Source organism: Marmota monax, unplaced genomic scaffold (assembly GCF_021218885.2).
Source record: "Marmota monax isolate L192 unplaced genomic scaffold, Marmota_monax_Labrador192_F-V1.1 WCK01_AAM20220418_F8-fsc00285, whole genome shotgun sequence".
Lineage (NCBI taxonomy): Eukaryota > Metazoa > Chordata > Mammalia > Rodentia > Sciuridae > Marmota > Marmota monax.
Genome location: NW_026695045.1, coordinates 864,921 through 888,401, shown reverse-complemented (window position 1 = coordinate 888,401; position 23,481 = coordinate 864,921). Strand labels below are relative to the sequence as shown.

Genomic DNA, 23,481 nt, shown 5'->3' with positions numbered 1-23,481 from the left:
TGAGGCCCTAAAGCAACTTAGCAACATCCTGTCTCAACATAAAAAATAAATAAATAAGAAAGGGCTGGGGATGTGACTCAGTGGTTAAGAAGGCCTGGGTTCCATCCCTGTCCCCACCCCCATGGAAACTTTTATAAAGTACTATAAAACCATGTAGCCACAAACTAGCAATATAAAAAGAAATGCCATTTTTAAAAGCAGGATAATTTGTAATTACAGAAGAGCACACAGTTATTCAGGTCATTTGGGGAGCAGAGATGATCGGGTGGGTTTACATATATAACAATCTAACAGCCAGATTTTTTCTTTTCTTTATCCCAAACCCAAGTCCCCAGCCAGTCGGAGGCGGGCCCAACCCGTTAGATTGTGCAAAGCTTGTCAAGATCCTCTGATTTCCCTAATGTGGTCAAGAAAAGGAGGAAGTTCTCTTCTCTGTTGATGGTGCCACTACCATGATCTCGGCTCCCCTGTCCTCTCTGGTTCCACTGAAGAGAATGTGCAGACATTTGAACACGTTCTTCTTTTGGGGCATTTTTTCTTCTGTTACATGTAAGGCCACATACCGTCCTGAGACTTGAATCGTCACACTGAAGCATCGTGTGAAAAATGAGCTTTCTCATGTTCCTTTTCTCTCTTTCAGTTCAAAAAGCTGTACTGAACTGTAATACCATGAAAAAAAATGGTAAGTTTCCTTTTCTTCTTACTGAAGTTATTTTACTGGAAAGGGTGAGATGATCAGCGTTAAACATGACTGCTCACTTATAAGTTTTTTGTTTGTTTACTTTTAGATAAATAACCAAGAACAAAGACTTTTCAGTTAAATAAACTATTTAAATAGTGATTTTAGGGAGAGGGTTGGAAAGTTTTTTCTGAGTCTCTTGTGACAAAGTTTTGAGATTGCTTTTACAATGAATGTTTCTCACTTTCTTTCATTGTTGTTGTTCTTCAACTAGAAAACCCAACGCATAATCATTGCAAAATAGTTCAAGCAACACTAGAAACGTGTATCAGAGGGCAGGCTGGGTGGGGTAGCGCATGCCTGTAATCCCAGCTACTTGGGAGGTGGAGGCAAGAGGATCCCAAGTTCAGGTCCGCCTCAGCAAATGTGGCTCAGTGGTTAAGCACCCCTGGGTTCAATCCCCGGTACCAAAAAAAGGCAGCATTAGACCACTTGATCCTCACCCTGGTTCTGCCATTGACCACCTGGCAGCCTGGGCAAATGACGAAAACCCTTTACTTCATGTTTCTCAACTGTGAGGTGGAGTACTAAAAGCCCTGCTGGGGGAGTCTTCCCGAGGGTTGGATGCCACAGCCCTTACTCCTCCAAACAGCTCCCAGCAATGAAAGGCCATTGATATGCGCTAACCCAATTCCATATACCTTCTTTATTCCTGTATAGAATGAAAGTGCAGTCACATTTCCTCCAATCCCTTTCTACTCTCTATTTCTAGAATTGACCGCTATCAATCATGTTTTTCTCTTCAGGATCACTGGAATTTTTTTTTTTTCTTCCAGGGCTGGGGATTGAACCCAAGGCCTTGTGTATACGAGGCAAGCATTCTAGCACTTAGCTCTACCCCAGCCCTAAATAAACTCTTTTATAACTTTTCTTTTGTAAAAATGTAACCATTATCATAGATATCCTCCTAAGTAGAAGATATAGATTTATCTCATTTGTTCAACAGTTGCATGGTATTTAATTAATTTATTTTTTTGCAGTACTAGGGATTGAACACCCAGGGGTGTTCTCCCACTGAGCTACATCCCCAGTCCTTTTTATTTTTTAATCTTGAGACAGGATCTTGCTAAATTATTGTGGCTGGCCTCAGACTTGTGATCCTCCTGTCTCAGCCTCCCAAGTAGCTGGGTAATTACAGGTGTGCACCACTGCACCCCCATTACATGGTATTTTATAATATGATGCAGCAACAGTTCATTTTTATTGATTATTCCACTTTTTCTCATAATATAAACAATACTGTAACAGACATCCCTGAACAGAACACCTTTTGTGGGCCAATGGGAGCATCTCTGTTGGATAACATCCTAACAATTGAAATTGCCAGGTCAAAGGAAACATGAGTTAAATTGTTGCAGATTCTCAATTGCCCTCCTACTAGGCTGAAGCTGCGGGGGTCACCAACAGTGTGGGTAAGTGTGAGCTCATCCTACTGGGCCCAGCAGTGGATATAACAGTTTATAAAATTTATGCCAACCTAATGAGAGCAAAGTGATATCCCAGTATTCTAATTCACAGTTGTCTCATCTCTTATAAAACTGCACATCTGTTTCATGTTCATTGGCCATTAACACTCCAGCATTCCCATATGAAGGAAATGTGGGGACCGCCATCCAGGTTGGAAAGGGAAGGTGTTATTTTGAAGTCAGCTAATAAAAGACTGAGAAAATGTTAATTATCCAGATCAAAGAGCGGGAGGGAGCTGATGGCATAAATCTGTCTTCCACCCAAGCCGGTTTTTGGTCCCTGTAGTATTTAGTGGTCATCTGCATTTCGTCTTCTGGAAATTACCTGTTTATATTATTTGCCTGCTAATTTGATTGTTGCCCTTTTTCTTGTTGATTTGAAGTTGATTTCTGTATATTTAAAAATCCTTTGGTTTTATTCACTTTTAAAGCATTGTGTTCTAGACTGTCACTTGACTTTTAATTTTGTCATAGAGGAGTTTAAAGTTTGGGGGTAGTTAAGAATTCAATCTTTTCTTTATGGCTCCTAATTATTTTAATTTATTTTTTTGTGGCTCCTAATCTGGCCTAAAATATTTCCTTGTATTTCTCTTCACTCTTTCATAGTTGTTTTTGTTTTGTTTTGTTCATTTGATTTCTGATGGGGGTTCTTTTTTCTCTCAACATTATTTATTTATTTATTTATTATTTTTTAGTTGTAGGTAGACACAATACTTTCATTTTACTTATTTCTATGTGGTGTTGAGGATAGAACCCAGGGCCTCACATGTGCTAGGCAAGCACTCTACCGTTGAGCCACAACCCCAGCCCCTTCCCTCAACATTTTTAAGGACAAACAACAAGTTATCAAACATACTGGAATTGTCAAAAAAAATTTTTTTTTGAAAATTTATGAAAAAAGTAACAGTAAGATTAATAACTGTAAATAATTGAAACCTAGAGCCTCACACATGCTAGGCAAACGCTCTGCCACTGAGCTACAGCCTCAGCCCATGTCTCTTTCTTAATACAGAAATTTATGGAAAAAAACAACATGTAGTCAGAGATTTGCTTTAAAAATAGTCCATTTTCTGTTGATGATAGCATAATACTACAAACTAAGTCATTCAGAAAAAAAGAAGAACAACAACAACTTTATTTGGCTCATGGTTTTGTTCCTAGGTCAGGGGCTGCTTCTGAGGGTGGCTTCCTAGTGGGCAGAGTCCCAGGAGTCCCAAGGAGTCCCAAGGCAGCTCATTAGGACACACACTCCCTCCCCCTCCCTCCCTCCCCTTCCCTCTCTCCCTCTCCCTCCCTCCCTTCCTTCTTCCCTTCCTTCCTTTCTCGCACTGGGATTGAGCCCAGGGCCTCTACCTGCTAAGCCAGAGCTCTTCCTCTTCCTCTTCTTACAGAGCCACCTGAATTGGGGCTCCACCCTGCTGCCTTATCCAATCCTAACCACCTTCCGAAGGACCCACCTCCACACACCACAGTTTGATTGTTTCCCCTCTCTTACTTCCCACTGGGGGTTAAATCCCAACCTGAGCTTGGAAGGGGCCAAACCATACTCAAACCCCAATAATCATAGGCCAGGTGGGGACAGACAATGGGGAGGGTCATTTGTTTACTGTTGAAGCTGGATGGTGGGTACACGAGGGTTTGTGATGCCGTCTTTAGTATTATTATGTTTGAAATTTTCCAAGATGAAAATAACTAATAGACCAAACAAGCCATCAGACATGACTTCCGGGTCAGCAGAGACAATCCTAATGGAACCTCTTTTCAGATCCTCCGGGGGAAGAGGGGGCTACCACAAAAGAGTTCAGCTGCTCACGTCCACCTGCCGGTCACTGTGAGAAGGCCGGGACACACTGAGTTGCTTCATGCAAGCAGTCTGCCTCTGCAGGCCAAGAATACCCGCCTCAGGAGAGCTGGCCTGGGACCGAATGTCCCCATCACTCAACTCATAAAACATGGCCAGAGGCCCACTGAGTTTGTATCAAGGGATTTTAATAAGCACATTTTCTTCGTGTGATTTTTGTTTTCCAGGATTTTCTTCTCCAAATTTGAACTCAAATACGAATGTGGTCGTATTGGGTCAAAATGTATCTCTGCTTTGCTCCCACAAGAATGAGTCACTGGAGATCAAATATTTATTGTTTTTGAATAAGAAATTGCTGGGCAACCGGACAGGAAAAGGGGAAGCCGTGACTTTTAACGTGACCATCTCCACAGCCGATGATTTGGGCTCCTACAAATGCAAAGCCGTGCTCTTCAACTGTTCGACCTACAGTAACCCATTCAACTTCACGGTCAGTGGTAAGTAAGTCACCTGCCACTTGGAGGTTCTGCAATCGTGGGATTCACTTTTGTTCCACCAAGGGCTCTTATGCCCCTGGCCAACATTCAAGAGGCTTGTTTGTTGCTGAGGTCTTTATTATTTTTTTGTGGGGGGGGGTGCCAAAAAAACAACAACAACAAAAAAACGAGGGGCACTAGACCACTGAGCCACACCCCCAGCCCTATTTTGTATTTTATTTAGAGACAGGGTCTCACTGAGTTGCTTAGTGCTTTGCTTTTGCTGAGGCTGACTTTTAACTTGCAATCCTCCTGTCTCAGCCTCCTAAGCAGCTGGGATTACAGGCGTGCGACACCTCGCCCAACAGGTCTTTATTCTTAATAATCCTACTTCACTTTCTCCTTCAGAGACCTTGAACTATTTCAGATAATAGTCTTAGATCTTCAGGCAAACATCATAGATCTCAGAGGCTTTATTTTATGATTACCAGCTATGGATAAAACCTCCTTCTTTCTGAAGACTCAATTAAGAAGTCTTGGAATCAGGGCAAAATAGAGTAGAAATCATATTTTTAAAAGGAATATGCATAACAGGGAGAAAATCCCAATAAACACACAGTGCATAAGGTAAAGGCAGTAAACCCATGAATACGTATGTTCTCTGTACACAACTTTTCTTCAATTTGTTACACTGTCCTGTAAATTGGTAAATTCTAAAACTATTCCAGGCATGGTGGTTCTGTAATCTCAACAACTCAGGAGGTTGAGGCAGGAGGATCCCAAGTTCAAGGCCAGCCTTAGCAACTTAGTGAGGCCCTGAACAACCTAGTAAGACCCTGCCTCAAAATAAAAAATTAAAAGGGTTAGGGATGTAGGTCAATGATAGAGAGCCCTGGGTTCAATTCCCATTGTCAATCAATCAATCAATCAATAAATGCCATCTTTAATTAAGTCTTATCAATAGATACTTATTAAGTGCCTACTCTGAACACGCAGTTGTGCTCCTGGGATTTCAGTGATACCTAAGACATGGTTGTGTCCCCAACTCAGTAAAAGGTGAAGGTCTGAGGCATAAACACAAATTCCTCCATCACTGATTGCCTAGCCCATCTGGTTCCTGGCCTGCCGGAGCTTCTGGTCTAGTAGGAGAGACAAACACAACTACTCAAACAAATAAATCACAAAGGAAAGGAAGGCAGACGAGGAGGAGGGACCTACCTAGGTAGAGGGTCTAGGGAAGGTATCTCAAAGGGGCTGATGTTGGGCTCCAGCGTGTTCAGAGCTTCAACTCGGGGAGGCTGGTAGAGCCGCTGGTCAGCTGAGGCGGGGTGTGACCCACGATGAGGCTAGAGAGAGAGGGGACCAAGTTAGGAGGGGCCTGGAGCATGGAGAGAGCTTAGTCTTCCGTGTGCATGGACAGGCGGGCAAGCATCAGGACACCATCTGCCATCTGTGCAGCTAATTTGTTCAAAGCGGGTACCGGGCAGGGTGCAAGCTGAGGATTGGTTGGGGAGCTCCTGAAGTCATCTAGGAAAGAAGCGGTGGTGGAGATGAGCAGATGTGGATGGATTCAAGAAATATTTTACAGGAGGACCTGTTGACCGATGAGAGTCGCAGATGGTGCAGGTTAGGAAAGAAGCAGAGCCACTTCCAGGTGTGTAGTTTGATGAAGAGGGGACTGTCCTCTGCTATGGGAGAAAATGGAAGAATAGGGTTTTTTTTAAAACATGGTACAAGGGATTGAACCCAGGGTGCTTTGCCACTGAGCTATATCCCCAGTGCCACACACACACACACACACACACACACACACACACACGTTGTAGATGGACACAATACCTTTATTTGATCTGTTTATTTAATTTTATGTGGTGCTGAGGATGGAACCCAGTGCCTCACACGTGCTGGGCATGCCCTCTACCACTGAGCTATAGCCCTCGTCCCAGCTCTTTTAACAGTTTGATTCTCCCACAAGATAGAGCATGATTTGTCAGAGCACACCAGACCTCTGTATTTCCTGTTGAGAGTTTCCCTCGAATCTATTTAGCAAGGTTACTTCTGCTTTGCAGAGGAAGTAGAAGATAACTGTGCAGCTGAATTCTATAAGTGAAAATACAGATAGAATATTTTTGGATGGAGAACACAAGTCACTCTCTACCTTACACTGAGAGCTGAACCATTGACAAAACTATACTCACTATCAACGATAAGCAGATTGAAAATTCTGTAAAAGGCAGGCTCAGACCCTAGTTCTTCAAAGCAGAGACACACGCCAACTTCTGGCTTGGTAAACCACTGACTCTTGTTGCGATGCAGCCAGGAGGGGACCTTGCCAGACACCACACTGTTTGGACTTTCCATCAAAATCAAGAGCCAGATAAACCTCTCTTCTTAGTACATTACCTGGTGTCAGGCATTTTGTTATAGCAACTCAAAAGTGGGCTAAGACAGTGAACTCAATCTGCTTAGTCTTTAACATGTCCTTTCATCCTTCTAGACCTGGTGACTTCCCCAGTGCTAACCTTCAGATTGATCCAGCAGAAACAAACCAATATATAACAACACCACACTGCATCTTTTTCAATGGCTTGCGTAATTGTACTTTCTTTTCCTGAGTTCTTTCAACCGGCTCTGGATTTGCTTCCAGACACTGCAGCTGCCTCTGTACCCACCCACTTCTCATTTTGGCCACCTACTTCCAAATGCAAGGTCCCTCTGGTAGGGTCCACACAAGCTCTGACGGAATTGCTCTCTGACATAAAAGGACAAATGAGTTAACCGGTGGGTCACAGGTGCCTACTGTGCCTCAGGGATCAGCTGCACAGTAGGCCGGTTGCCTTGGGTGATGGCCCTTCCTGCCAGGTCAGTGTCACTGGGGAAGACGGCCATGCACTGACCAGGGATTGCTGTCTTCTTCCAGAGGGAGACCGCTGTCCTATCTGCCCAGTGCTGCCTCTGCTGCTTCCGGGGTTACTGTTGGTGCTCCTGGCAATAATCCTGGTTCTGGTTTTTTGGCTACAACGAAAATACAAAGCAAGTAAGTTCTTGACTGTTGTTTCGCCTGGATTTGGGATATAGACAGCAGGGCAGAGAGTAAGGGGGAGGGCAAGGGGGTCAGACTGGAATGCAGACAGGCTGGGGATGGCTCAGGGGTCAACCCTTGTCTAGCAGGCCTGAGGCCCTGGATTCCACCCCTGCACCTCAAAACCAAAAAGCTCCCCACACAACAATAATTCCCAAACAGTGGAGTGGAAAGAAGAGGAAGGGGAGGGTGAACGAGCGAGAATTCCCAAATGGCCCCCACTTGGGGGTCGTGCCCACCGGCCCAGGAAGGCCCCCCCAGCTGTAGGTTGCAGACAGAGCTGGCCACCGGACCTGCAGCTTGTGTGGTCACATGGCCTCCCCCAGAAAAGTCCCTAAAACTCTGCTGCCACCAACTCACAATTCCGAATAACTTCCTTTCTAAAGAATATATATAACCTGATATTCGCCAGTTTAACTCTTGTACATTCTTGTTGTTGGTCCATTTTGGCTGCTGGACTGGAACCCAGGGCCATGCACCTGCCGGGCCAGGGCTCTACCACCCAGCTGCCTCCCCAGCCCCCACTTTAACCATACAGTTCCGTGACGTGGAACACGGTCACATTGCTGTGCAGCTGTCCCCACATTCATGCCCCATCCTGTCCTCGCCTGGGCCCTGGCCGTCTTAGCCCATTTTCTGTTTCTGTAAAGGTGCTACTCTAGGTGCCTCCTGAGTGGCCTCACGCAGTAGCTGTCCTTTGGCATCTGGCTGATTTCACATCATGTCACGTCCTCAAGGTTCGCGCATGTGGCAGCGTGTAGCAGCATTTCCTCCCTTGTTAGGGCAGAAAAATACTTCCTTGTATGCACGCCCCACATTTTCTCCATCCAGTCGTTCCTCCTTGGTGGCCTGGGTGGCTTCCGCCCCCTGGCTACTGTAGGAATACTAGTATTTCGAACAGGAGACCCTCCTGTCCGTCTTGCACAGGGCCCTGCCTAGCATGGAGCTGGTCCTGGGTGCTAGCCTCCTCTATCACTGTCATAGAACTTGCCACGATCATTGACTATCTCTTGAAGAGGTGCCAAAACTTCTTATGACTGTTCCCTTCAGGAAGGAAAAACATGTGACCAGCCTTTTCTCTCTTTTGATACCAGGGATTAAACCTAGGGGCTCTTAACCACAGAGGCACATCACTGGCCTTTTTTATATTTTATTTTGAGATAGGGTATTGCTGAGTTGCTTAGGGCCTCGCTTAGTTGCTGATGCTGGATTTGAACTTGCAATTCTCCTGCCTCAGCCTCTGGAGTCACTGGGATCACAGGCGTGCACCACTGTGCCCAGCCTCTAATGTAATATTCTGGTCAAAGAATGTTCCTCTCAGGACCAGGATAGGAGGATTACCTCACCGAGGGCCCTAGCTTGGAGGAGCAGGTGCTTTGGACAAATGTAGGATTTCCGGCAGGAGAGTCCCCGAGTGAGCAGAGGGTGCCTGAGGCAGGGGCCAAGAAACAAAGTTCCCGGGGCTGCCTGTTGGGCCGCTCGCCTCCTCGCGAAGGCCATGGCTTCCAAGCTCCTGCGTGCGGTCATCCTAGGGCCGCCTGGCTCTGGCAAGGGCACCGTGTGCCAGAGGATCGCCCAGAACTTTGGCCTCCAGCATCTCTCCAGTGGCCACTTCTTGTGGGAGAACCTCAAAGCCAACACGGAAGTTGGCGAAATGGCAAGGCAGTACCTGGAGAAAGGTCTTTTGGTTCCAGATCACGTGATCACACGCCTAATGGTGTCAGAGCTGGAGCTCAGGAGCGGCCAACACTGGCTACTGGATGGTTTTCCAAGGACAATAGTACAGGATGAAGCCCTCGACAAAATCTGTGACCTGGATCTAGTGATCAGTTTGAACATTCCATTTGAAACACTTAAAGATCGTCTCAGTCGACGTTGGATTCACCCTCCTAGTGGAAGAGTCTATAATTTGGACTTCAACCCACCTCATGTGCATGGAATTGATGACATCACTGGTGAGCCACTGGTCCAGCAGGAGGATGATAAGCCTGAAGCAGTTGCTGCCAGGCTAAGACGGTATAAAGATGCAGCCAAACCAGTCATCGAACTATACAAGAGTCGAGGAGTGCTCCTCCAATTTTCTGGGACGGAGACAAACAAAATCTGGCCTTACGTTTACACACTGTTCTCCAACAAGATCACACCTATTCAGTCCAAAGAAGCCTACTGAGCCTGACCCATGAAAGAACCAAGAAGATGTGGTCGTACATTCAATCGTGTGTATAGCATTGATGCCATGTCCAAATTAGAAGTCAGCTGAGATAGCTTACAGCATCTTTTCTGTGTAAATGGTGAACTGATAGGAAAACTAGTAAATAGAAAGGGCTCATGAAGAGGCCCTCCTCTGTCTTTCAAAAGAAGGCAATTCTGGACCTGTCAAGCCCTTCACAAGCAAGCCAGTGCAGGCTGGATTTCAGGTGTCTAACCTACACTCTAGTTGGGTTTGGACAGCCAAGTTGTTGCTTTAATAGCCTCTTTTTGCTTGTGATGACGGTGGTCTCTGGTTCTCCCCACCCTTCCAAGGCTGTATTGAAACACAGAACCAGTAAACACGAGAATGCAGAGGACTCTAGTCTTGGCTTTGCCACAGTTCTCTGCTTTGTGCCCCCTCGTAACAGTGGAATTGAAGCTTATTGCTCTCAGTGGTTGCTTATCTTGAGTGACTGTGTTCACAATTCATTTTTTTTTTCCTGCTAAGAGTAACGCCTTTCATCCATGCTCCACAGTGTCCCTCCTTTGCAGACATCCTGGAATGAAAGGATTTGTTTTCTTACATCTGTTTTCTCTCATCTTAGGATATTAAATAGAGGCTATTAAATAACACAGATAGTTGCTGCATTTATCCCTCTCAAATTTATTTTTTTATGAACTGAGAGCTAGGGGTTACATTGAATCTCTTCATGCATCATGAACTGAGCCATGCAGAGGGTCTTATTTAAATGCTGGTCTGATTCTCATGGGCTTGTTCTGCTCATTTTATTGTGAAAAAAAAAATTAGAACCTCCCCCACTGAATCTTTTGGAATCCTCAAAAATTAATCTATAGAAATGTTGGAAGATTGTATTTTGTGTATAGAGGAAATAAGACCATATGGAATTACTGGACTAATAGAATAGTTAAGCTTTTTATTCAAGACAACAAAATGAATTTTGAATATGCTGCTAAATATTGATGGTGACAGTGTTTTTTCTTCTGTGAGTGATCCAAGCTGATTTATAAATAGTCTTTAAAGGGAACAGAGCCTTGTGGGGTTGAGGAAAATATTGCACTAGCTGTATCTAGATTAAGTTTGACAGCTTTACAACCCCCCCATCCCCCCATTCCAAAGATGCAGTCTATGGGGTGGCCATATAGCCTAGAAATAAAGATCTTAATATTTTGCTAAAAAAAAAAATGTAGGATTTCCCTTCATTAGACACCAGTTTAGGCCACTAGAGTAGCTGTTCTTTCTTTTGGAAGTTTGGAAAAAAATCTGCTCCTCGGCAGAGGAGACAAGGAGAAGGGAAAATGTGACCAAATTGGTTCAATTGAATGATTCTGTACCCATTTATGTAGAAAAAGCTACGAGAGAGAACGTGCCCAAGGACCCTGGAGACATATCCATGGAAGGTGAATTGTATGTCAACATCTGTGAAACTCTAGCAGGTGAGAGGACTTTGTTGAGTGCTTTGGTAGGTTTGGTCGGTTAGTTTGGGGTTCTTTTTGATTTTAAAGGCCTTTGAGACACATGGGGTAAATATGGAGCCAAAGGAACAGAACACAGCATCTCCCTCCCGCCCGACGTCCTGTCTCACCCCAGGGCCACAGAGATCCTCTGGCTCTGCTGGCATCTGGACAAATGGCAATTGTGGGGAGCCACTCCAAATGCATGCACCTTGAAGTCCTGATGCACCACAGGGATCTGAAAGATCACTTAGCTCCCAAGGATAATAAGGCGTGGCCCTGGAGTGGCCCTAGGAGTAGACGGCACCCAGAGGAGTTGAGCTACACTCGCCTGTAATCCTACCCTTGCCTCATTTGAATGGCTTCTTCACAATAAAAGGGTTCAGCACGTGCTCCTCCCTCTTTCCATGAACCCCTAAGGTCAGAGGAGCCATCACAGGACACCCCCCCCCAAAAAAAAGGTATTTCTCTGTCTCTATGTGATTATTTCATGCCAGCCCAGTTCATCTGGAGTGACTCTGTTTAGTCATGAGACATAACAGGCAACGGTGGCATGTGACATTCTATGCCGTGGATTTGTTTTTGTTTTTTTTTCCAATTTAAGATATCTTGATTTTTTTTTTAATAAGTTCAGAATGATCCACACTGTGTTCCAAAGTCCTCCATGATTATTTATTTATCTATTTATTTATTTATCGGCACTGAGGATCAAACCCGGGAGTGCTTTACCCTTCCTTGAGTTACATCCCAGCCCTTTTTATTTTTTGAGATTATGGATAAGTTGCTTAGGGTCTCACTAAGCTGATGAGGCTGCCCTCAAACTTTCAATCTTCCTGCCTCAGCCTCCGGAGCAGCTGGGATTACAGGCCACTATGCCTAGCTACCTTTTCTATTTTTTTTTTTAATTTATTTTTTTTATTGGTTGTTCAAAACATTATAAAGCTATTGACATATCATATTTCATACATTAGATTCAAGTTGGTTCTATTTTTTAAGAAACATAACTTTTTATTTATTTATTTTAACTGACAAATAAAAATCACAAAATTTTATCATGCACCACGTGTCATTTTGAAAGACACCTACATTACTTGGTTTTGGGGTATTTGCAGGACTGGAGAGGGAACCCCGGGTCACACGCTGGCTCCACCACCGAGCTGCACCCCGACATGGCTAAATGCAGCTGATAAGCACGAGCACTGCTTCACATGCGATCATTTTTGTGGAGAGAACACTTAAATCCTGCTCCCTCAGGGACTTTCAGGAACCCCTCTTCTGCAAGCTGTGAATCCACCCCTCAGTGTGGGGGGCAGGCTGCGCTTCGCGGTGAGGAAGACCCAAGGCCAGGGGCTCCGTCCTCCACCCCCCGGGCACTGGACGTTGCTAACCACCTCCCCGACTCCCCGTAGGTCTTTCCCATTTTGCGAACCAGGAATCTGCCCACACTGGCGTCAGGCGGGGTGTTCCCACAGTCCCGACGGCAAGTGCTTTCCGCGACGTCCATGGTCTGGACGCCACTGCCCCCGTGTGGCCAGAGATTCAAAGAACTGGCCCAGTAACTCCTGAGCCTTGTCTTTTTCCCAGGGACAAAACACACCCAGGAGATCCACTATGCCACCCCAGAGTTCGGGGAGGTGGCGCCAGGGAAGCCAGGTGAGCCACGGAGGTGGGGCAGTGACAAGAGCTGCTGTTGACAGATCAGGGTCCCTATGGCCACAGGCACAGCTCCGGAAGCCAATAGTACCCAAGAAAACTGCTCCGGACAAATCTCATCAGGAGATGGAGCAGTGGGAAAGAAAAAACGTGGGGTGGGAGATGTCCTGTAACAAGTCCCCAGAGGAGGATTCAGGGTCACTATACAATATTGTCAAGAATAAGTGTTTTAGCCGGGCCCAGTAGCACACGCCTGTATTCCCAGTGGCTCGGGAAGCTGAGGCAGGAGGATCACAAGTTCAAAGCCAACCTTCGCAAAAGCGAGGTGCTAAGCAACTCAGTGAGACCCTGTCTTTGAGTGTCCCTGAGTTCAATCAGAAGGAGAAGGAGAAGGAAAGTTGTTGTTTGGCCAACCACAGTGACAAAGGTTTGTAGTTCCAGAGACTCCGGAGGTTGAGGCAAGAGGATCACAAGTTTGGGGTTAGCCTCAGTAATTTAACAAGACCTTCAGCAACTTAGCAAGACCCTGTCTCAAAGAATAAAAAAGTCCTGGGGATGTGGCTCAGTGGTAAAGTAACCCTGGGTTCGATCCCCAGTACTAAATAGATAGATAGATAATTTGACACAGTCCAGGAAAAACCACTTAATGCTTTGTTCTAACAGGCTGTCTACCTCCTAGAAATAGGATTTCCTTTTCAAGTCCCTCTGTTCACATAGCTTACATTTATTGAATCACCATTTTTTTTTTCCTTTTATATTTCAGAAGCCTGTCATGATTATGTAACTGATTCTGCCTATTCTGAACTCGCCTTCTGAAATTCAAAGAAACCGATTACAAACAGTGTAAGACACTGTCTAGGAAAGCTGACTTAAGTGAAGGAAAAGCAGACTCATTTGGCATTTTGAAAGGTCCAACCTGGTCACCTAAAATGAATCTCTGGTTTTCATGGCTAAGCGCTATTCCTTTGAGCTGCTTGGGTGAACCCAGTGTCCTCGTCAGCAGTGATCAGGTGGACTCCCTGGTAACGGCCGGAGAGCTCTGCTTTGTAGGCACGGACCATCCTCCCAATTTCCTCGTCATTTTTATTTTTATTTTTCCCATTGTTTTTAGAAGAACAAGTCTTAGGCTGCGATGTTCTTCACAGTGTGTCCTGGAGGCATGACGATGACCATCATTCACGTTTCCCTGTCCCTGTGTCCACTGAGGGTTCTAAAGCAAAAACACAAAGCAAAATCCAGAAAGGTGATCTTGAAAGTGGATCAACTGGGGCAGGAAAGAGGAAGGAAAAGAAAAGAAGAAGAAGAAGAAAGAAGACAGAGGTCACTAGATAATCCAGGATGATCTCATTTCAAGATCCTTAATGTAACCGGCACAGTGGCGCCCACACGGCACCTGGGGAGGCTGAGACAGGAGGATTGCAAGTTCAAAGCCAGCCTTAGCAACATAGTGAGACTCTGTCTCAAAATTAAAAAAAAAAATAGACTGGGATGCAGTTCAGTGGTTAAGCGCCCCTGGGTTCAATCCCTGGTACACCCCACCTCCCCATCCCCCCCACACACACACCCGTGCAAAAAAAAAAAAAGATCCTTAATTTAATTACATCTACAAAGACTCTTTTCCCAAATAAAGTCCTGTTCACAAGTTCCAGGAGTTAGGACACAGACATGTTCTTGGGCTGCTACCAAAACATCATGGAGGACAAAATGATTTCTAGCTAGAGTGTCTTCTTCTGGGAGTTTGAAGTCAAGGAAAATAAAAGTTAACTGATATTTCTAGGGTCCCAGACAAACAGAACAACTTGACCAAAGTGTCGGTGCTCTGTTCTTGTTCCGGGGTGGCCTGAACCTCAGTCCTGATTATTCCTAGCAATGAACCTCCGAGTAGAGGCCACGGCCTCGGTGACGTCAACGCCCACAGCAATGGCATTAGTAACGTGCTTTGACAAGCGAGGAAACTCAGAAGAGTGAAGCAGAGTCACCACGGCCTGGCAAGCGGTTGAAGTAGGAGCTCGATCCTAGCAAACGGCAGCAGGAACGGCGCTTCAGGGTGGCCAGGAGTCAGTTTAAAGATTTTGCTGCCATGAAGCGGCATTCACAAGCTTCGTTCCCCACTTCCTCTGTCGATATTTTTATTTATGGAAATCAGTACATTACAGAGACTCAGTATATGCAGCTCCGGAGTCAGACCCAATCTGAACCTAGGCTGAGTCATGAGCTGTGTGACGCTGGATAAGTCACCTAACCTCTCTGGGCTTTGGTGTCCTCATTTATAAGGAAGTGGGTGGGAATAATACCCACATTGTGGTGAAATGAACTAGGGGAGTGGATGTGAAGGGCCCGAGCATGATCAGGTATCTAATAGAACCTCAGTCCCAGCCACTCCAAGGGCGGTGATGCTCACTCAGAGACAGACTAGCCGCGGTCACTCTTAGAAACCTTTAAGCCTTCAACGTCATAAACTTGGTGACTTGGCCACCACTGGCTTCCTCATCCGCCTTAACTTGAGCTCCCTCTAAAGCAGAGCCAGAGACAAGGAGCAGGGAGCGGGGAGTCCCCAGGGAGGAGGGATGAGTGACCAGGAGTGAGATGGGGAAGGAGGAAAAGTCAACCCAGGAATCATGGGCTCGGGGGCCACAGGGGACACTGGTCGGGTCCTTTAAGACCGTCCAAGGTCTGGAAGTCCAGACTGCCTCCTAGAAACTTGTGTTGGAGGATGGACAGGGAGAGGGGCTTCATCCTCAGTAGCCCTTGCCATCAGTTGAGGGTCAGCCAAGAAGGCCTGTGCCGAGAGAGCTGGTCCACGGCCAGTGTCAGAGCCTGGCAGATGACAAGACGCCTGTTCTTCTTGGCTGCGATTCTGTGACTATGCAGGGAACCCAAACCCACGCAGACCTTGCCCACGGCACCGGCTGGCAAGAGGGCACCAGGTGGTGCACGAGAGCAGGCCAACATTCCTCTGCGCCAGTCCCCCACCACTCAGCTCTCCCTGTGCCCGCCACGGAGTTGAGTCTGCACTGTCTGCCAGTGGGCGCCAGTCACCACCTCCCAGGGACCTCCCACAGGAAGATGGGTGGAAGACGGATGGCAGCAGGCCCTGGGTCCGCGGTGATGCTCCTCCCCTCCCTCCCCTCATCCAGTTTCCCTCCCCCTCACTGCAGATGATCTAGATGGCTGGGGCGGCCCGATCTCCAACCCTATAGGGCCTGAGCGCCTGGCTGCCGGGCCCTCCTGGGGCCATGGTGCTGCCTTTGCCATTTTCTGTTGTTGGAAGCATCAAAAGATGCCCCCTCCCCAGGGAAACCCTGGACATACTCCTCCCTGCCATGGAAGCCTCACCAGGGGCCACTTGGAGTCACCCAACAAGGGGTTCTATCCGCTGGGCTGTTAACTACATCTTCCTCCACGTGCGTTCTCTGCTGGGCACGGACAAGGGACACAATGATCCAGGCTTTCTGCTCACTGCCGCAGTCCGGCTGCAGCAAAATAACCTGGGGGTGATGAACAACTTGTGCACATTGATACAGCAGGAGTGGGAGCCATTTATTGTAGGACAGGAGGGGTATATATACATTCCACACAGCTTATCTTAATTAACATAAACTAGATACAGCAGTCAACCAATAAGGAATCTCCACACTTAATGGCTCGCTGGCGTGACTTCACAAACCACTCCCTCTGCAAAATGCCAGGCGCCATCCTGACTTGTTTACAGACCCTAACAGCTCACTCCCACGAGCCGCCCCCCCCCCCACTGTCTACCCCACACCCCCTGGTCTCTGACCTTCTGATCCCGCTCCTCCGGCCATCCCGGGATCAGCCTTCCAAGCATCTGCTGCCGTCCGGGAGTCTCAGTAGGTTCTCACCGCAGACGCTTCTCCCTACACCCGGCCCACGCACTGCTGGGCGCTGTGCCTGCTGGAAGAACCTTCCTTCCCTCTGCCTGCAGGACGGTGTGACTGCGGCCAGCATGGTCCATTTCTGATTCTCACCAGAATATCAAGCTGACCACGTTAAGCCAGAGCTGAGCTTCCTTTGGCAGGTCATCGGTGAGAGCTAGCTGAGGCCTTAGAGTCACAGAGGCAGGTGACAGAGGAGTCTGTGCCTCCTGCTCTTGTGCCTTGTTTTCTGCCCTGTGCTGAATGTCCCACTTCCATCATGTGATGGACCAACCATTAGTTGCCCACCTGATAGTCCCCTGTCCTGATGGACATCTCTGGTCACAGTCACCTGTCCTGGGCTCAGGCACTTGGTCTCTTTGAAGACCCGGTGGCAGGCCAGGAGCTGCATTTTGAATGGTGAGTTGTTCTTCGGGGTGGAGGTCACGGCCTTGCTGTAGCACCCAGGAGACTCTGCTGGTGTCTCCACCTGACTTACAGACACGAGATCTGCCAGATCCAATGCCTGAGGAGCAGGGCAGCTGGGTTCTGCTCAACACCTGCAGCCTCCCAACTCACGGGCATCTCCGTGGATGGGAACGGCACACCCAGTGTGGCCAATGCTGCCGACAAAATTGGACCCAATGTGAGAAATCTTGGAGCAGTGCTTCGTTTATCAACGGCTTCCACGCATCCCCACTGAAGCGAGCATTCTGGGTTCCCTGGTATCAAGTCTCAGCTGAGACCGTGTATCTGACAGTTCCTGAAGTCCCCTGGGTGGACTGATGGACTCCTTTCGACAGTGTATAATCTCTCTGCTAAAAAGCTATAGGAGCTGAGCATGGTGGTGCAGGCCTGTAATCCCAGTGACTCAGGAGGCTGAGGCAGGAGGATCGCAAGTTCAAGGCCAGCCTCAGCAATTTAGTGAGACCCTGTCTCTAAGGAAAAAATATAAAAAGGGCTGGGGATGTGGCTCAGTGGTTAAGTGTCCCTGGGTTCAATTCCTGGCACCCCTAACCGCACCACCACCACCAAAAAAAGGGGCGGGGGGACCTAGGAAGCTTTGGGGAGGGATTGAGAGAATATTTATCATTTACACTTGCTGCTTAACAGAGTCTTTTCTCTAGGCAACCTCGTAGCTCATTCCCTGGCGAGTCTGAGAAGTGGTTCAAATCTGGAAGCCGGGCAGGAACTCATAATTTTCTATTTCAGTGCCGACACCAGTCTCCCCGCATTCAGTTGCTTTGGATCTTTAGTTGTTGTTGTATAAATAATACTGTTACTGGCTGCCTATGGCGCTCATTTCTAGAAACACCTGGGTTTCTCGGCCTAGGTCTCATCGAGGGTCACAAGCACTTTGGCCTTACCACCCACCGAGGTCATCACAGTAGCCTGGTCTCCCACACCCGGTGCCACCACCTACCCTCTGCTGGTCCAGAATCCTGCCATCCCTGTGGGTACCATCCCCATGGTAGCATCTTCTGCCCCCAATTCTGGCTGACAGAGGGCAGAGACCACTTAGGCTTTCCCGAGTGCCAGGGTATTTGGATTGCTTTGATAAAGGAATGTCCCGCAAGCCCACCTGGCGGGCTGGTCCGCTGGTGTGTGTTCCGTCTCCCTAATGAGCCGGTTCCATGTGTCTCCTCCTCTGCGCCTCCGACTCCCTCAGTATCTTGCTCATCGCCCGGCACTGACCAATAGGAATAAAATGTGACCCACTTAGGCACTTTTGCATTTGTCTAGTAGCCTCGGTAAAAAATGAAAAGAAACAGATAAAATAATAACAATATTATTATAATAATTATTAACCTAACCAATCCTAATAATTAATAATTATAATAATAATGTTATTATCATTATTTTGGTACTGGGGATTGAACCCGGGGGTGCTCTATCACTGAACTGCATCCCCAGGCCTTATTTGTTTTTTAAGACTGAGTCTCCCTAAGTGGCCGTGGGTCTTGCTAAGTTGCTGAAGCTGGCTTCAAATATGCAATCCTCCTGCCTCAGCCTCCTAAATGGCTGGGATTACAGCTGCAAGCCACCATGCCCAGCAAAACAGGCGAAATTGATTAGAATTATATATTTTATTTAATCCACCATTTATCCAAAATTTTATTATTTTAACACGTGCCACGAGCCCTGTTTCACCCAGAATGCAGTGTTGCTTCTAACTCACTGTGGCTGCCATGTTGGACTGCTTGGCTCTGGGGTCCTACTGAGTCCAAGCTTCAAGAAGCCATCGCTATGACAGGTTTGGATCAGCTCCAGGTGTCCGTGGCATGGCATGAACTCCAGTTCCTTGATCTAGTCTTATATTTTGTTCCCCCAGCTAGGCACTCTCAGCCACACTCCCGGTGACCCCCAGCTCCTGGGACACCCTGCAGCCCTTGGGGAGATAAGCAATTGCTTCCCATGGCAGAGACTGTCCTTCCCCACCCAGGCTCTGCTGAGACCCGAGTCTGACCTATGCGGGAGACAGGATGGATCTTAGAGAATTCTGTGAAGCAAGGAGTGGAGATGGCCGGGGGCTGCGGGGAAAGGGATTGAGGAGTGACTGTCTCATGGGCACAGACCTTCAGTTTGGGAAGATGGAAGAGTTCTGGAGGTGGATGGTATGTTGGTGCCTGACAATACAACTGCATTTAATATGGACCTAAAATTGGTTAGGAGGATAAATTCTATATTATGTGCATTTTAGCATAATAGTGAATAAAGATGAGACATATCTGCCTCACATCAGGACTTCTGATGGCAGAGGGAGGGTGCTGTCCTCAGAGGGCTCAAGGGAATTAGGAATTTCAAAGTCCTAACACCAAGGCCCCCTCCTTCCCTGTCCATGCCTGAGGCAAGAAAACTGCTGGATGTGCCCATGCGGTCTCCCTGGTTTCACTACCTTTGATCAAATCCTCGGCTTGCCTGTGGGCAGGGCCTGCCCCTTGGCTTTGGGAGATGAGGCCATCTTTAGAGGGAAGGAAGCCCTCTAGGTTTCCTGGTTTGCCCTGAATCAATGGCCTCTCATTTGCTCCTTGCAAGGCTTCTAATGCAGGTAGAAGAAGCAACTAGTGCCATTTAATTACCATTGCTCTAAACCTTTCAAGTGCAGGAGCTATTGCACAACCTGGTGCTCCACTTTCCACTGCACCTCCCTCTCCACCGCGGGGGAAGGTCTTAGGAATTGTGAAGCATGGCGCGCTAACGGTCCTCCCCACCCTACTCACCACCTCCATGGAGCCCTTGTGGTATCTATCCACTGAAGTTGCTTCCTAGGCCCATCCGACTCCTCTTTTCCTGAACTATACTGAACGCAGAGCCCAAGATAAGGCCTTCTGGGCACATAGCTTATCTGGGAGGTGGACCCAGGGAATGGGCCTCTGGGACTGCAGGGAAAGCCAACAGAAGAGTATGTTGTTGAGTCGGGCACTGCAGGGGGCACCAAGGCTGGATCCCACTGGAACCTTCTGGAAGCATGAAAGAGACTCTCAGAATGGTCCACTTGAGCATCAGTGGTGAGAGGCATTGATTAATTGGCTTCCAACCCCTGCTGTTTGAAGACAGCCCCAGGAGGGGAGGCGCCTCCTCCAGTTCTAGGCTCTGCATGTGGGTGTCCCACGCAGGCTTCCTTTGGTGTCTTACCCCATGGCGCAGCCAAGCCTCAGGACAGAAAAAAATGATGTGTGTTGTGTATTGAAGTAAGAAGCTTGGGTACAGAGTGGGGGAAGCCCTAGAGGCAGCTGGAATCAGAGGTGAGGCCCAGAGGGTGTGACTCAGAGCAAGAGGTAGCCCATATGCCTCTCAGAATTGCCTTTATACCTTAATAATGACAATGATAATATTTGATACCAACTGAGCAGGCACTAAGTGCTTCGGTGCATCTCCTCTTGTAGTCCCTGTATCAGCTCCTTGAGGCAGGTACTTTTATTTCCCTCCTTTCATACAAAAAGAAACTAAGGCACAAGGTCACTCAGTAAAGCCTGAAGGCAGGAAAGGAACTCAGGTCCGAGTGACAGCTAACCTACGTTTCTAACCACCAGAAAGTCTTTTACTTTCTAAGATGTACACTTGGGGGTGCCGCTCAGTGGTGGAGCGCTTGCCTAGCATGTGTGAGTCACTGGGTTCGATTCCACATAGAAATGAATAATAAAAAAAGTTCCATTGACAACTTAAAAAAAAAAAAAGATGTACACTTGGATGTTTAGAGTGGTTTTTGTGGAACTTGGTCACCAGAGGGACAGTCAAGGTCAGAAAGGAAGCAGGAAAGGCCAGGATGTAGCTCAGTGGTAGAGCACTTGCCTGAAACGAGGCCCTAGGTCCCATCCTCAATCCTGGGGTGGGTGGGTGGGGGGGGGAGAGAGAGAGAGAGAGAGAATATGAGAATATGAATGAATGAGAGAGAGAAAGGGAGGAAGGGCACAGGGACCTGGGGACCACACATAGTCACTGAAGGTCAGTCAAGGGCAAAGCCAGTGGGAGGAGAATGCAGGAGGGAGAGAAAGCAGCCAAGCACACAGAACTAAGTCAGGGAAATAGATTCCTACAGCCACGGAGGTGGATGGAGTAGGTTCAGGCAGGTGGCGGGAGTCATGATCCTGGGTGACCCGCAGGCCTACAGCCAGGGTGAAGGCCTGCAGCCAGGCACGAGGACACATTCCTACAGGTGGCAGGCCCTCTTTAGTTGGCAGGATGCTGGCTTCTAGAGAGTTCTGACCAAAGAATAAAAGAACATCATCTTGAAATAACCATATCTACGGTTCTGATGAAAATGTTCTGCATTCACAGCTCTTCTGACACCAAATGTGTGGGTTTTTTTTCCCTTGTCAGTAACCAGTTTTCCAACTCTCCAACAACCACTGGTGTTTGATGACTCAATGCATTTCTGACACTAACCACTGGGAGTTAAGTTCAGCCTCCAGGTCACAGGGCTCAGGCCCACAAGATTGCCCTGGCTTCAGAAGCCAGTTGAAAGTCTGGACCTCATGTGCTTCTGACCAAATGGCTATAAATTGGGAGTTCCTGCCACTCCTTCGGCTGGGTAATTTGCTAAAATGGATTATAAAACTTGGAACAAGTTTAATTCCCCTGCTGCTTTATTATAAAGGATATGAGAAAGGATGAACCCCTGGATGGCTAGGTGCCAAGGGCAAGGTCCAGGACGGTCAGGAGGGCAGGAGTTTCTGTCCCCACAGGTAGGAAGGCACCAACCTCCCAGCACATGATTCATCCACCAAGACATACCATGTCCTTCAGTGTGGAACAGCCCCTCCGCCTCTCCTGGGCTTTTGAAGGCAACAGGCCAATTATCATTTTTTGTTTTTGGTACCAGGGATTGAACCTATGAGCTTTTACCCATTGAGCCACATCCCCAGCCCTTTTTTATTTTTTATTTAGAGACAGGATCTTGCTAAGTTGCTTAGGGCTTCATTAAGTTGCTGAGGCTGGCTTTGAACTTGCAACCCTCCTGCCTCGGCCTCCAAAGCCACTGGAATCAATTATGTTTTAATGTCCCTCACTGTGAGTTTACCTGATGTGACTGTGATGGAGACTCAGGATGCATTTTTGTCAGAAATGTCACAGAAGATGCCTGGTTCTTTCAGTGTGTCCTCTCAGGCAGCGCATGATGTCAATTTCTCCCATAACTGGTGATTCCTTTGATCACTTGCCTTCAGGGATGTCCACTGGATTTCTCAGATGAACACATCACATTACATTAATTATAGTATTTTTGTAATAATTAATTTTTGTGGATAGGCTCTTTGAATAGATACATTGACTTTCGTCAGATCCCCTGTGTGTAATAAGTCTCCCATGCAGACACCCCCTGCATGACACTTGGATTGACACCCCACACCCCTACACCAATGTGTCCTGCTGCAGAAGTCCCTCCACTTTCTCAGGTTCCAATATCTGAGCCAGAATCACATGCTCAACCCCAGACATTCTCCTCACCCTGCTCAGGCTCTGTCACACCAACACCCTCTACACCCCACTAAGAATCTGACACCAGGGACCCTTAACACAGTCACCCCTCCTGGCTGCCCCTTCATGAGAATACCCTTGTCACTCCATCTGGGCTCTGACACCTGCCCCTTCCCTTCCCACTTGCAGAACTCTGTGCCCTTCACAGGCTCCAACTCCACATGTGGGCTGACACTCCACTGTGTAGATGCCCAGCACTCTGAGCGCGTCACCACGCCCTGTGTGGTCTCCCGCCTCTCCCCAGGAGGGCCCCAACACCAGCTCCTGGTCATTGTGGTTCCACTCTACCTTACTGCCACCTGATGCTTGGCCAGCACTGACATCCTCTGGATTGAATCCAGGAAGGGAAGAGGAAAAGGATTTGCTGAGTTTTTCATTCAGTAGCTATGGCTTTCAGGTCTAGAAATTTCATGTTGGTTCTTCTGCAAATGGATACCTTCTTTAAAATTTTTCATTGTGAAATAGAGCACACATTATCTGAAAATGCATACAAGTATGCGTACAGTCTAATGAGTTCTATCAGGGAAGTGCTGATGAGCCCCCCATTGTTAGCCACATCCCCAGCCCTATTTTGTATTTTATTTAGAGACAGGGTCTCACTGAGTTGCTTAGTGCCTCACCTTTGCTGAGGCTAGCTTTGAGCTCCTGATCCTCCTTCCTCAGCCTCCCCAACTGCTGGGATTACAGGTGTGCACCACAGTGCCCTTTTTGCTCAATATTGTGTTTATGAAATTCACTCTCATTGCTGAA

General features: G+C 47.4%; 2 protein-coding genes across 2 annotated transcripts; both read left to right on the top strand.

Annotated features, from left to right (window-relative positions):
* The first annotated feature begins 392 nt into the window (after nt 1–392).
* Nucleotides 393–14,650, top strand: Milr1 (mast cell immunoglobulin like receptor 1). Its single transcript, XM_046427776.2, has 7 exons — nt 393–549; nt 641–682; nt 4,234–4,503; nt 7,403–7,519; nt 11,120–11,209; nt 12,812–12,880; nt 13,644–14,650. Exons 1-7 carry the CDS (start codon nt 453–455, stop codon nt 13,694–13,696), a joined length of 738 nt encoding a protein of 245 aa, XP_046283732.1. The 5' UTR covers nt 393–452; the 3' UTR covers nt 13,697–14,650.
* On the top strand, nt 7,622–10,402 carry LOC124081549 (adenylate kinase 4, mitochondrial-like). Its single transcript, XM_046427777.2, has one exon. It carries the CDS (start codon nt 9,063–9,065, stop codon nt 9,732–9,734), a length of 672 nt encoding a protein of 223 aa, XP_046283733.1. The 5' UTR covers nt 7,622–9,062; the 3' UTR covers nt 9,735–10,402.
* Nucleotides 14,651–23,481: the final 8,831 nt, after the last annotated feature.